The sequence below is a fragment of the Meriones unguiculatus genome, chromosome 16 (assembly GCF_030254825.1).
Source record: "Meriones unguiculatus strain TT.TT164.6M chromosome 16, Bangor_MerUng_6.1, whole genome shotgun sequence".
In the NCBI taxonomy this organism is placed as follows: domain Eukaryota; kingdom Metazoa; phylum Chordata; class Mammalia; order Rodentia; family Muridae; genus Meriones; species Meriones unguiculatus.
The window spans coordinates 64464795-64477575 of record NC_083363.1 but is presented as its reverse complement, the minus strand read 5'-3'; the positions used below and the strand labels follow the sequence as shown (position 1 = coordinate 64477575).

General features: G+C 46.7%; 1 protein-coding gene across 3 annotated transcripts in view; it reads left to right on the top strand.

The window, feature by feature from the left end:
* Positions 1-12781, top strand: part of Tgfbrap1 (transforming growth factor beta receptor associated protein 1) — a 44548-nt gene extending 31767 nt beyond the window's left edge. For all 3 annotated transcript variants that reach the window (XM_021652921.2, XM_021652925.2, XM_021652922.2), the window contains exons 7-12: positions 1449-1506; positions 3330-3473; positions 5530-5676; positions 6458-6617; positions 8049-8482; positions 10285-12781. In XM_021652921.2, the coding sequence (XP_021508596.1) occupies positions 1449-1506; positions 3330-3473; positions 5530-5676; positions 6458-6617; positions 8049-8482; positions 10285-10461 (1120 nt within the window). In that variant the 3' untranslated portion in view covers positions 10462-12781. The remainder of the gene's footprint in view (positions 1-1448; positions 1507-3329; positions 3474-5529; positions 5677-6457; positions 6618-8048; positions 8483-10284) is intronic.

Genomic DNA, 12781 nt, shown 5'->3' with positions numbered 1-12781 from the left:
AGAACGTTCTGTTGTCAGACCAGAACTCACCCTTAGATGCTTCTAGTTGGTGGTAAGAGTGCAGCTGGGTCACTCACAACCAAGGTTAGATAGGCATCTAAATAAGTAACTGAGCCTTCTTGATCTTGCTGGTCAGGGTTTGAACCGCCTTCATTACGCCAACTAGCTAGTAAACAACCCTAAGTTCATGGGCAGCGAGTGCAGTGAGCAGCTTGCCCAGGGCTGGCAGCTCCTTACGGTTTTTATGTGTAATCCTTTAAAAAGATTGCTTTCATATTTGGATATGTGTAATTTTCTGTGTGGGTTTGTGCAGATACCATAGAGGTCAAAAGAGGGTGCTGTTCCCTTGGAGCTAGAGTTACTAGGTGTGTGAGCTGCCAAACATGGCTGCTGGGAAATGAACTTGGGCCCTCTGCTTAATTGCCTCTCCAGAACCCATGGTTAGTATTTAAAGAGAAAAAGGACTGATGAAGACTGGGACTGCCATGCCAGATCCCATTGGATGCCTGAGGTGTCGTGGGCTTCTTTGGCAGTGTTGGCTCTTTCTACAGCTTGTTTTGAACTCATGGGTGGTGTAGGTTGCAAATCTCTTAACCAGAATGCCTGGACAGAAGAATCTTTAAATTTTGAGTTTTTCAGATTTTGTAATCTTTTTGTATTCTTTAAGTTTCCTAATCTGAAACCCTGAAATCTAAAATTCTTCAAGACCTGAAACAGGCTAAGGAGATGGCCCATTGAATAGAGAATTTGCTATACAGCCGTGAAGACTGGAGCTTAAACACCAGAACTCACACAAATGCTGGCACATGTGGCAGCCCATCTGGGACCTGCTGGCTCCTAGACTACCCAAACTGGTGGGTTCCAGGTTCAGTGAGAGACTGTACATCAATAAACAGAGTGGGGGATGACGGTGGAATATGCCTGAGGGCAGCCACCAGCCTCTGCCAGAATAAGTACCACCACCACCACCACGCAGAGAACACTTGGGATCAGGAGCGCACGCACGCGCGCACACACACACACACACACACACACACTCACACACACACACACTCACACTCTCACACACACACTCACACACTCACACACACACACATGAGCGTGCACACACACACACACACACACACACAGAATACCCTAAGTTTGCTCTTAAAGTTTCATGGTTTGGCATATTTCAGATTTCATGGCTCACGTTAGGGCTACTCCGCCTGTTTGGTTTCAGATCCAGGGTACACTGACGCCTGGTGGTGGTGACTCAGGATGTTGTATCTATAAAAAGTCATGTAATGTTCTCAGGGATTTGAAAGAGAAGGTCTTACCCAACACTTCAGTATCTCAAGGGAAGTACCCGACCTGCCCAGAGGTCACCTGCTGAGTGGGAGGAAGACTGCATGTGCCAGACTGTATGCCAGGTCCTTGCTTATCTTCTCTACCGTATTTTCTTCCAGGTATTTTGCACTAGGACTGCTTTATCATTATAATAAACAAGATGCCTCTGCAGTTCAGGTGAGTTCAAAGGATTCTAGTGGGTTAGTCAGGCATTCGGTAGGTAAAAGCACTTGGGCAAAGTTTGGCACGCTGAGTTTGAGCCTAAGAACCCCTGGTGTCAGGAGAACCAACCCTTGAAAGTTGTTCTCAGACCTCCGCATGTGTACTGAGGCACATGGGCGCCCACATTAATACACCATACGTACACACACACACAAATAAAAAGATAAAGCATTTTAGTGTTGTTTGAGGGCCAATAACCTATAATTTTGTGTTACTTTTTAAAAACTCATCAGTTGATAGAAACCACTTTTGCCTGATGGGATCTTTTCTGCAGAGAACAAATATAATACTGTTTTCAAAAGTGGATTCTTTAAGAAGTCTCCATACTTGTTCTTGACAAAACAAACAAACAAACAAAAAGCCAAGAAGTGATGTCTTTAAATCTCTTTAAAGACATTATCAAGAATGAGTTTTGTGAAAACTGAAGAAATGAAAAAAGGCTCATTTCCTTCTATAGAATTAAAGGGGCCTGGAGATACGGCGAAGCTGCTGCTCTTCTCAGCCTGTTGGTTGGGTGGCTCACAACCCACAACTTCAGATCCTGGGAGTCGACCCCTTCTTGTGGCCTTCATTGGCACTACACACATATGTTATATGGACACATGGGCACATACACATAAATATATGTTTAAAAAATGAATTGTCACATAGTAACTACACAGTGCGCAGATTCAGTGCTCCACTTAACACGTGCTTACATTAGAAAGAAGTGATCTCATCGCGGTCCTTGGTACCCCACCTCCTTAGACGTTCACTGTCTCTGTGCCAAGAAGTTTGGAGCACATCTGTTTTAGCACTTTTATTTACTCCAGTGAACTACAGGACACCGTGGCTATTTCTCTAACTGTATTTTAGTAGCTCATGTCTAAGCTCCCTTCTGCTCCCCATCCCCTTCCTCCCCCTTCCTAACTGATAATGTACACTGCTTTTCTTTACTTTTATGAAATTAGCTTGAAAATGTGATGTTTTTGCTGAGCCAGCAGGCATATGACATCACCTTAGAAAATTAGGACAGCAGGTAACAACTACATTATAATTTCTACTGTGAGTAGCAGTAACCATTGCCGGTGACCTGGGCGATTGCTTTCCTCACAGCACCACTGCAAAGCCAAAGCTGGTCAAGTGCGTGCTCTTGCTCTGTGGAGACCAGCAGGGATGCTGCACCTGAATTGATGCCATCGATTTGTTAGCCTTGTCCCTTGGCCCGTCGCTTACTGCTTCCCATTGATCTTTGCAGAGTGTCTTCTCGCACCCTGGGGAGATGTGCTGATGTCTGCCTGTTACCTCTCAGATTGCATTGGGTGCTAGTTTCCTTGTGAGCCTTTTGTGTAACATCGACTCCCTGGCTTTGGCCATGTTTGTGAAAGCTTCACAATGGCATCATTTCACAGTGAGGAAAGTGAGTTTCCATCAACGCATGCCTCAAGGCCAAGAGCAGACCTCAATATTGCAAACAAAACGTTTATTTTTTAAGACATAGTAGTGGCATCTTTAGAATCACTGTATGTGTGTTATAATGATGTTAACACAGCATAAAGATTTGCATACTTGAGTAAATCTTCATACATGGTAAAAATTCCATAAAACCCTGAAATCCAGGTTGTACTGTCAACATGCTCGTGAATGTTCAGGTTCTAAATTTTCATGGGAGGAATGTTTCATCCTGTGTTTTAGAAAGTCTTATGTGAACACGTAAGACAACAAGCATTTTCTAAATTAATCCTGCAAGATATATAACATTCTGGATTTAAAAGTTTTTGGATTTTATTTCTTTCCAGTTGTGGGTGAACATTGTGAATGGGGATATCCAGGATTCTACGCGCTCAGACCTGTACGAATACATCGTTGATTTTCTTACCTACTGCGTAGACCAGGAGCTGGTGTGGACCCATGCGGACTGGCTTTTGCAGAAAAGTGAGGAGGTTTGTGTTTCATAAGTGCGCTCTCTTTGGAATGGCTGGTAAAAGACACCAAGGTCTCCCCACTCCCATCTTTAGGTGGAAGGGAAAAAAGCCACATTCATCCTCCTGTTGACTTGGTGACCTTTTTAACCTTCCTTTCAGCATCAGCAAATGCCACTGTCTGCTGTGGTCTCTGCAGATCATGTTCTCTGCAGAGGCCTCTCAGAAATAAAAGCAGCCAGGCCTTCTCATGCTCTTGGTGTTCTGAAAGTATTCTTAAAATTCCCCCTTCACTTGTCAGGAAACAGAAGTCTGCGTTTTGTTTTCTGGGATGGGAGTGGGTCGTTACTCTGCACAGACGGGCCTTTTGCAGGAAGGAGCCTCAGGTCTGGGCCCCTTCAGGAAGACCATTGTCCTCTTCTGTTTGTATCACTCCTACTGAGAGGCTGTGGACATGGAAGTGTGAAGTGTCATGAACATGACCTGCCTCTCTTCGAGGCTGAGACAGGACAATGGTGAAAAAGCAGCTGTTGGCCCTTGGCTCGAGAGCAATGTTCTTAATGCTGTGACCCCCTAATGCAGTTCTTTATGTTGTGGTGACCCCAACCGTAAAATTATTTCATTGCTGCTTCATAACTCTAATTTTACTACTGTTATGAATTATAAAGTAAATAGCTAATATGCAGGGTATCTGATATGGAACCCCCAAAGGGCTTACAACTGACAGGTTGAGAACCATTGCTCTAGAGCCAGGCAACATGCTCAGAAAAAAGGGAAAAAGACCTTAAAGAGTCCCCACAGGTCACACTGACAAAGACACATTTCCCTGCCTTCTCTTGGAGAGACAAAGTCAGACCCTGATTCAAGGCAGGGCGGAGCAGGGCAGACTTCTCTGCTCTCCATCCTACTTCCTGAACCAGATCAGAGTCCTCATTCCTTCCATATTGAAACACTTTTAAATTACATTTATTTATTTGTGTGTATTTGTGCACATACATCTACATACGTGTGCCATACTGATTGAATGATGGTCAGAGGACAGCTGAGGGTCGCACCTTCCATCATGTGTGTCCCAGGGATTGAACTCAGATATTCAAGCTTGGCAGCAAGGACTTTTACTTCCTGAGCCAGCTCACTGGCCCCTCCTTGCATATTTTTTTATTCCATTCCTCTTCTACCTCTGTGCACATGCCTAGAGAACACACCTGCACATGTTCTATGGTTGGTGCAGTATCAAAGACTTAAGTCCTTTCCACGTAAGAGCAATCATAGCCAAACACAGATTTTGTATGCTGCTTGTCCTCTGTCATCTCTTGAAGGCCATGGTTCACAGAAGGGGTTAATGGACTTTTTCAAAGTCATGTAGGCAAGCAGAGCGGAGACAAATCCAGACCTACAGCTGTGTCACGTTTCTCATGCTTGGGGTTCACAGGGTATGTAGCTATGTGTGCATGTGCACATGTGGGCATGCACTGGTACTTGCCCATGTAAGTACCCAGGGAAGCCCAACAAAGTATAATGGCCTTCTTAGTCATTCCTCAGAAGGCAGAATTGGTCCAGGGTGCCCCTCATGGTAAGCATCGAAGGCCACCTGGTAGCTGTTCAGGGACCGTAGGTTCAATGGCAGGCTAGCCATGCACATTTAATAGTCTGCCAGCCAGACATCTTGTTCAGAGAGTCAAGAGCACACTATGAATTTTCATACTTTCTGGATTTTCTTGCTTAGTTTTTGTAAGGGGCAGTCCCTATTTGGGGTAATCTTAATAGTGCTGGTGTCTTTCATGGCTGTCAAAGTCTGTTAACAGAGACTGTTCCATTTGTTAGTTTCCAGCCAGTTTAAAAGAAATCCCAGCAGTGGTATGGGGAGGGTTTCTTAGAACTGGCCTCTTTCCTTCCTGTCTGTGTTGGGCCCTTTTTGCTGGACTGCTTTTCTCCATATTTTTGAGATAAGTGTGGCATATAAGAAGCTGTACCTGCTTAATAATCCGCATATTCTGCAAGATGGTTTTAGCCAAACCATGAATGTTAAGTGACCAAAAGAAAGATGAAGAAAACTGAATGTCTGTTCTTTCTGCAGATTGGAGTTCAAGTTTTCACCAAGAGACCTTTGGATGAGCAGCAACAGACCAGTTTTAATCCAGATGACATTATTAGTTGCCTTAAAAAATATCCTAAAGCCCTGGTTAAGTACCTGGAACATCTTGTTATGGACAGGAGATTGCAGGTGAGCATTAGAGCCTGGATAAAGTCTGTCGCTGCAATGTCACCAATGACTTAGGAAAGGGAACCTGACTGTCACTTTTTGGGCAGGTTTTGTCCCCTGGTCACTCAGTCTGTTCTTGTTGATTATCTTGGGAATATGAGCCTTTGTGAAAAAGACCCAGAGGGATTAAAGGTAGATGTTTTTATCTCTCATCTCATATCAACTCCACTTCTCTTTATCTTTGTTATTATCCTCAAAGGAAATGGAAGAAGCTATGTCATTTATAGAATACCTAAAGCCTTTGCCTCAGAATAAAAAGCCACCCCTTCATATGTCCCCAACATGTTAATCATCTTTCCATCATTATGATAAAATACTAAAGGCAATTAACTTATAAAGAATAGAGATTTCTTTTGCCCCACAATCCTAGACATTTTAGTCTGACCGGTTGTCCCATTCTTTTTGATGCAGAGTCTTAGCAGAAGGAGGCCATGGCCAGAAAGTCAAGAGGGTAGGGCAGGGGGTTGAGGTTTACTGTCCCTGCTGTGGTTCCACTCCTTCCTTATGGCCACATTGATTCCAAGTTTTACCCCCATATCCAATAGCAGTCCCAGGGGCACCAGACCTTTAACCCGTGGTCTTTAGGGGCACATTCAGCATCCAAACTACAGCAACAGGACAGTAACACCCCCTCTGTGATGGGGTTCCTGGGAAGTTTTCAGTCCCCTGAGGGTGTCCTGCCCACTGTGTTTGAGCCTCTGTCATGTAAACACTGTGTCTTGTTTGCCCCTGTTTCCTACAGAGAGAAGAGTACCATACCCACCTGGCCATCCTTTACCTGGAAGAAGTGCTGCGGCAGAGGGAACTCACTGGAGGCAAGGACGGAGAAGCCACAGAGACGCAGGCCAAGCTCCGGAGGCTGCTCCAGAAGTCTGACTTGTACCGTGTCAACTTGTTGAAAGGTGAGGATAAACTTCACATCCAGTGAGAGACTTCTGTGGGGCTGAGGCAGGGAGCCATTGTCCCAGAATGCAACATTTGGTCCTCATAGGGTACTTCCTTGAGTCCCTTTCCTCAGAGCTCTCCTGATGAATTCTGGATTGCTTTAAAGCACCATGATTCATGATTTACCTTCTAATGACTTCAGTACCTTCATTACTGGGGACCCCCAAGATCCCCAGATCTGCTGGGCTCAAGCCCCTTAAGGGAAATGTCATAGTCTGTGCAAAGAACCTGTGCAGCTCTCCTTTGTACCTTGGTCTGAGCCTTTGCAGCCTGTTAGTAATGATTTGCTGACAGTCCGTGTGTGGAGAATGGAGATGCATGTGTGCCGCCTGCTGCTGGGCTTGACACAGGCTGGACAGCCGGCCCTTTGCTTCAGGCTGGTAATGTCTGCCTCAGCCGTCGTGCCTGAGGTGCAGCCCATGGTGGCCAAGCTACTGATACCTGTGCCTTCCATTTAGTATTCACCTTGACCCTGAACTGAGTGTTGTCCTGGGAATACCCCAAGATATTGTGTTGTCCCCTGTTTCACAGCCCACAGGGGAGAAAAGTGACCTTGGTAGTGAGACTCAGCCTATTGGCCCACTAAAGGAGAGCCTCTATCAGGACTGACACTGGCCCTGGACTGTGCCATTTTCTGGAAGCCTAACTGTAGGAGGAGCAAAAGAGAAGTTTAGATTTCTGGTTCAGAACCTCATTAGATAATACAGATAGGGTTTTTTTGTTTTGTTTTGTTTTGTTTTTTAATACATTGAACGTATGTTCCTTTCAGGGAAGCATGTTTTAAATTGGAATAAAGGGGTTGAGCATAGCTTTTATAGTAAAATGAATATTTGAATTTTATCTATGGATTCTGTATTTGCAGATCCAAGCAACTGTGATATGAAAATATCTAGCATAAATATCATAGCATTACTGTCAGCCACATTTTACTGTATCCTCAGTCCTCCCAAGGCGATCCCAAATAGATAGTATTAGTTATGTGAAAACATTTCAGGGAATTTGGGGGTCCTTCCAGGAGGGTCTGGATTCTAGTCCCCCTGCAGACACAGAGGGACAGTTATTCCCCTGTGTGTCAGTCATAAGATCCATCCACACTGGGAAGATGGAGTGATGGTAAGGGAACTGAGATATCCAGTAAGGAGCCAGTGTGCTTAGGGCCCTTTTGAGACCAGACTTACCTGTTCCCTGAACTTTAGCGGTGGAGTTACCTTCACTTTTCCTATGACTTTGAGTCACCAGGGGAAAAGCCAAGGAGCCACCTTCCTCAATCATCTAGGTGGCAGTATTTAGCAAGGTCTACCGGATAGCTGCTTTTCTGAGGCTCCAAGAATATGCAGGTGAGCTCAGCCAGCCAGCCTGAGTTACTGAGTGCCAGTTTTGTCCGACAGAGAAGATCCAGGGTGCTGGCCTGCCCATGGAAAGCGCCATCCTCCATGGAAAGCTGGGTGAGCATGAGAAGGCCCTGCACATCCTGGTGCATGAGATGGGGGACTTCTCTGCAGCTGAGGACTACTGCCTGTGGGGCTCCGAGGGCCAGGATGCCGCCTGCCGTCAGCACCTTTTCCACACACTGCTTGCCATGTACCTCTGCGCAGGCCCCACTGCCCATGAGCTGACAGTGGCTGCTGTGGACTTGCTGAACCATCACGCCAGGGAATTTGATGCGACCCAGGTCCTACAGCTGCTGCCTGACACCTGGTCGGTGCAGCTTCTCTGCCCCTTTCTCACAGGAGCTATGAGGGACAGCATCCATGCCAGGAGGACCACACAGGTGGCTCTGGGCCTGGCCAAATCAGAAAACCTGATTTATATGTACGATAAGGTGAGTACCTAGCCTTTGTGACAGCTTGCTTCTCTGTCAGCCCAGGTTGCATGGCAGGTGAGTTTTTAACCTGAGAAAAAAATGCTCTTGGTCAGTTCTTATTGTCACTCCATGAATACTGATTGAGCTTACTAAGATGCAGATATCTGTGTGGGCAGAGGCTGCGCTGGCAGGAGGCACTGGATACTGATAATCACGAGAGTGTGTAGAAGTTGGGTGTGGTCACTAACTAATCCCAGCATGTGGGATGATGGAGCGGGAAAATGGTCAAGAACTGAAGGTCAACCTGAAGTGCATAGTAAGTTTCAGACCAGTCTGGGCTTCAGTGCAAGACCCTGTCTCAAGCAAACAAAACCAGGGGGGAGTGTGTAGGGAAGGCTGAGGGAAGGAGAGTGGTGTTGGAATAGTGACACTCCCCAGTCATACGCTTTATGCCTATTTGAGCATGTGATAACATTTTGGATGGTGTCCTCTGGTCTCATCTCTCTTGTACTGAGAAGAAAACTGAGGCTTGTGACAGTCACATGGAAGAGCCCAGAAATACCTCCCAGGCCCAGTTCAGAAACCCACATTCTCTTCTCCAAGCTGACTTCCATTTCTGGACACCCCACATGGCAGGCTAGAAGAGGAGAAGCCATGTTCTTCTCCTACACATAAGCCTTGCTTAAGACCCTGAGGCCTGAAAGATGCACCTCTTCTTTTTCCAGTTCCTTGCTGCTTCCCAGCACAGGTTCTGGCCCTAGCTCTCTGCGCATGTAGCTTGTAGCATGTAGCATGTCCTGTCCTTAGCATATGCTGACCCCGCCACCTGGGGCAGTTTCCCTTTTTCACCCATTCAGCGTTCGTCCTGCCTGTTTTGTTGTTCATTTGTTTTCTACCTCAGAGCTTTAAGCTCTAGGGTCTTTTGCTTACCCACATTCCTTGTGTGTACATGGGCAACTTCCTCTCCTTTAGGTTTTGAGAGCAGGGAGCCTTATTTATGTTTTCCCAGTGCCAGCCCTGGCGTGCTACAGGGCTGCATGTAGAAGGGACCAGTTCGTGCAGAATTCCCTGGGTTGCTGCTTGCTTCTGTCAGTGGACTGACTTGCCCACAATGACAGAAGGATTGTATAGAAAGACCTTAACTTATACAACTCAGGTCCTAATTATCAGACTAGGGCCAATGGTGTCAGTTGCTGTTTCTTACTGACTTCCAAAAAATGAAATTGTGTTGTTGGGAATGTGCCACTAATTAACTGAGTGACTGTGACCAAATCCTTAATTTGGGCCCTGCTTTTTATTTGCTAATGACGGTCGTATTTAATCCCACTCAGCTCTGATAACCATGACTTCTTGACAGTCTGGGGGTAAAACAGCCAGTGCTTTGAGAATGCTGAAGGGAAGAGTTTGTATAGAAGTTCTGATACATGGCGGTTACTTTAAGAAAAATGACTGCTGGGGCTGGAAAGATGGTTTGGAGGTTAAGAGTGCTTACTGCTCTCTTGGGGACCTGGGTTCAACTCCCAGCACCCACATGGTGGCTCACAACTCCAGTTCTAGGGGCTGATGACCTTTTCTGGCCCCTGCAGGCATGTGATGCACATAAACTCATACATAAAAATGAGCAAATAAATCTTTACAAATAAAAGGAAGGAGATTCTGCTGCGTTCTCTGTCTACTCGGTGAGAATTGTTCTGCTTGTTCCCATTTCTCATGTCTTGTCAGGAAGCTGACGGACTCGCTCCTGACAGCCAACGCAGTCCACAGCGGAGTGTGTCTGCACCCTGACTCGCATCCTCTTCACTGTTGCTTTCTGTTTGCAGATGAAGCTGAAGGGAAGCGCAGTCCGGCTCTCAGAGAAGAAGCTTTGCCAGCTCTGCCAGAACCCTTTCGGTGAACCTGTGTTTGTCAGATACCCAAACGGAGGTCTAGTGCACACCCACTGTGCTTCTAGCAGACACACAAGCCCCAGCTCACCCAGCCCTGGCACTCGGACTTGAAAAGCAGGGTTCCAGGCTGCAAAGGGGATTCTGAGACCTTTTCCAAATCTGCTTTGTGCCAGCCAGAACAAAAGGAAGGCATCTGGGTGCCAGGGAAATGCCATCCCTGGGAAACAAGGCACCTCACTGCTGATTGTTCTTTGTGTGAATGTAAATGGAAAAGGCCTGAAACCCCGACGATAGTGGCAGGCCAGAGTCCACCTGCCCAGAAGGTTACAGTCATCCAAAGCACAAGCCAACTTTGAAAAGCAGGCAGTATAGCCTGGGTGAGCCAGACACAGGTAGGACCTGGAAATGTGGCTCAGGCTAGTGTCCAGAGTGCAAAGGCCTGAGCTGGGTACCTGGCCTTTTGCCAGAGGTGTGCCCTTTGCATGGGCTCCACATCTGCCCTTGAAGTGGACAGAGTTTCTGTTCTTCCCACCCCGCTGTCAACCTCTGAAGCCTCTGCCTTGTTTACTCAGGCACTCACTTGGTGTAAAGTCCTGTGTTTCTGGCTCCCTAGCACATGATCTGCTTAGAAACAGAGAAAGCTTGAAGCAGGCAGGATAGTGAAATGATTTAGTGGGCAAAGGCTCTTGCCACCCAGCCTAATGACCCAGAACCACCCGCACCTGCACTCTCACGCATATACAGAGGGGGGGAGGGAACAGGGAGAGAGAAAGGCAGAGAGAGAGAGAGAAAGGTCTGAGTAGGAAGCTGCTTCACCTGTCCTGAAGACTGCAGCAGAAGGGATACATGTGTGCGAGGGCCCAGACACAGGTTCCTTTTCATTCTCTTCTTGACAGGGAACACCTTGATGGGCACACAGAACTAAACATTTTTATTTGAATTCATATCATCTTTGTAGTTTTCTCTCATTTAGAATTTTGTCATTCATTGCACACATCTCTTTCCTCATTAATATGTACCTCCTACTGAATACATGGGCGATTCAAAGGGAAATGTGATGATAAACTGATGAGCCTTCCAGGAGAGGTTGACCTTGGCCTCGGCCCTGTAGCAGGCAGCCAGCAAAGCTGCTGTCCCTGTTCTTTTGCAGGTGTCTCTGTAGGATCTGAGGAGGACAGGCTATCTTATCTGCCAGCACTCCCATGCCTTCCCTGGGCTTTTCTGAGCCCTCAAAGGAAGGTCTCATCTGTGACCAGCTGGACTTGGTGTGTCTGTGTCATGTCACTCACAAGGGCAGCTCTTGCCATTTCACTGCCCTCTTTCAAGTCACCCAGCCTTCTCTGGGATGCTGGTTCTTCGAGAACCTCAGAGCAGACAGCACAGCCTCTGTGGTGATGCTTGGAGAAGCATCATCTCCTGGGCTGATGGGATGACCCTAGAATACACCTTCTCCCATCTGCCAGTCCCTCCCTCACTGTTCGTTTTTCATAAAATAATTTCTGAACTTATAATGATCAGTGTATTTCTTTCCTTTTGGGATTGTGAGTAAGCCAGGAAGTGAGAGCATCTCTGAGTGTTCAGGGGACCGACACCCTTTTCCCTACATGTGTTGAGTGTCTGAGAATACATGATGAAGTCTCCTTGCAGCTCCACTGTGTCCTAAGGAAGACTGAGAACATTCTTCTCACTACATGTCATTACAACCTATGAACTGGCATTTTAATTCCCAAAGAACCAGTTGCCCTCTGAGCAGTGTCAAACCTGAAAGCGCTGTTCTTGCACAAAATGGTTACAGTCTAGAAAGGGCTTATGACTGCTCCCTCCTAACCTGGGGACTCTAGGCTCTTCTCTGAGTATTGGCTGATAACGTTGAGTAGCCCAGCTCCCACCAAATCCTTTAATGCAAACAGTTCTACAAGGTAGAGTGTCACCTAAGATATTACAGTCTGTAACTTCTCGACCTTCCTCACACTCTCCCAAGGGCCTTTCTGCAATGTCAGCCCTGCTCCTGTGTGGCAAGATGACAGCTGGCCCTGTGCAGCTCCCTTCAGGTGCTGTGCAGCTGTCCTGGTTGGAGCAGCGTGGACTGAGCTTTCACATTCATATCTGGTGGGCAGGACTTTTAATGTGGGGAACTGTTTATCTGCTACCAGGTGTTAGTGTAGGCCTGTCACCTAGGCTGTGGCCGCTGGGTATGAGCCCAGTGGGGAGAGACTCTGTGAGCCATGCCTGACACTCCTGGAACACAGAGAAGTGGGTGCTGGGTCACGCGGTCACATGGCGCCTGTTGTACAGCTGGGGCAGCCTTGCTTTCTGCTTGCTCTCCCATAGGAACCTCTGTCCTCAGCTTCCTTTGCCTCTTAATGAGTCCCAAATCCACAAAATGTACAAATGTAAACTTGTTGATTTTATTAAAATTCTTCTAATTCTT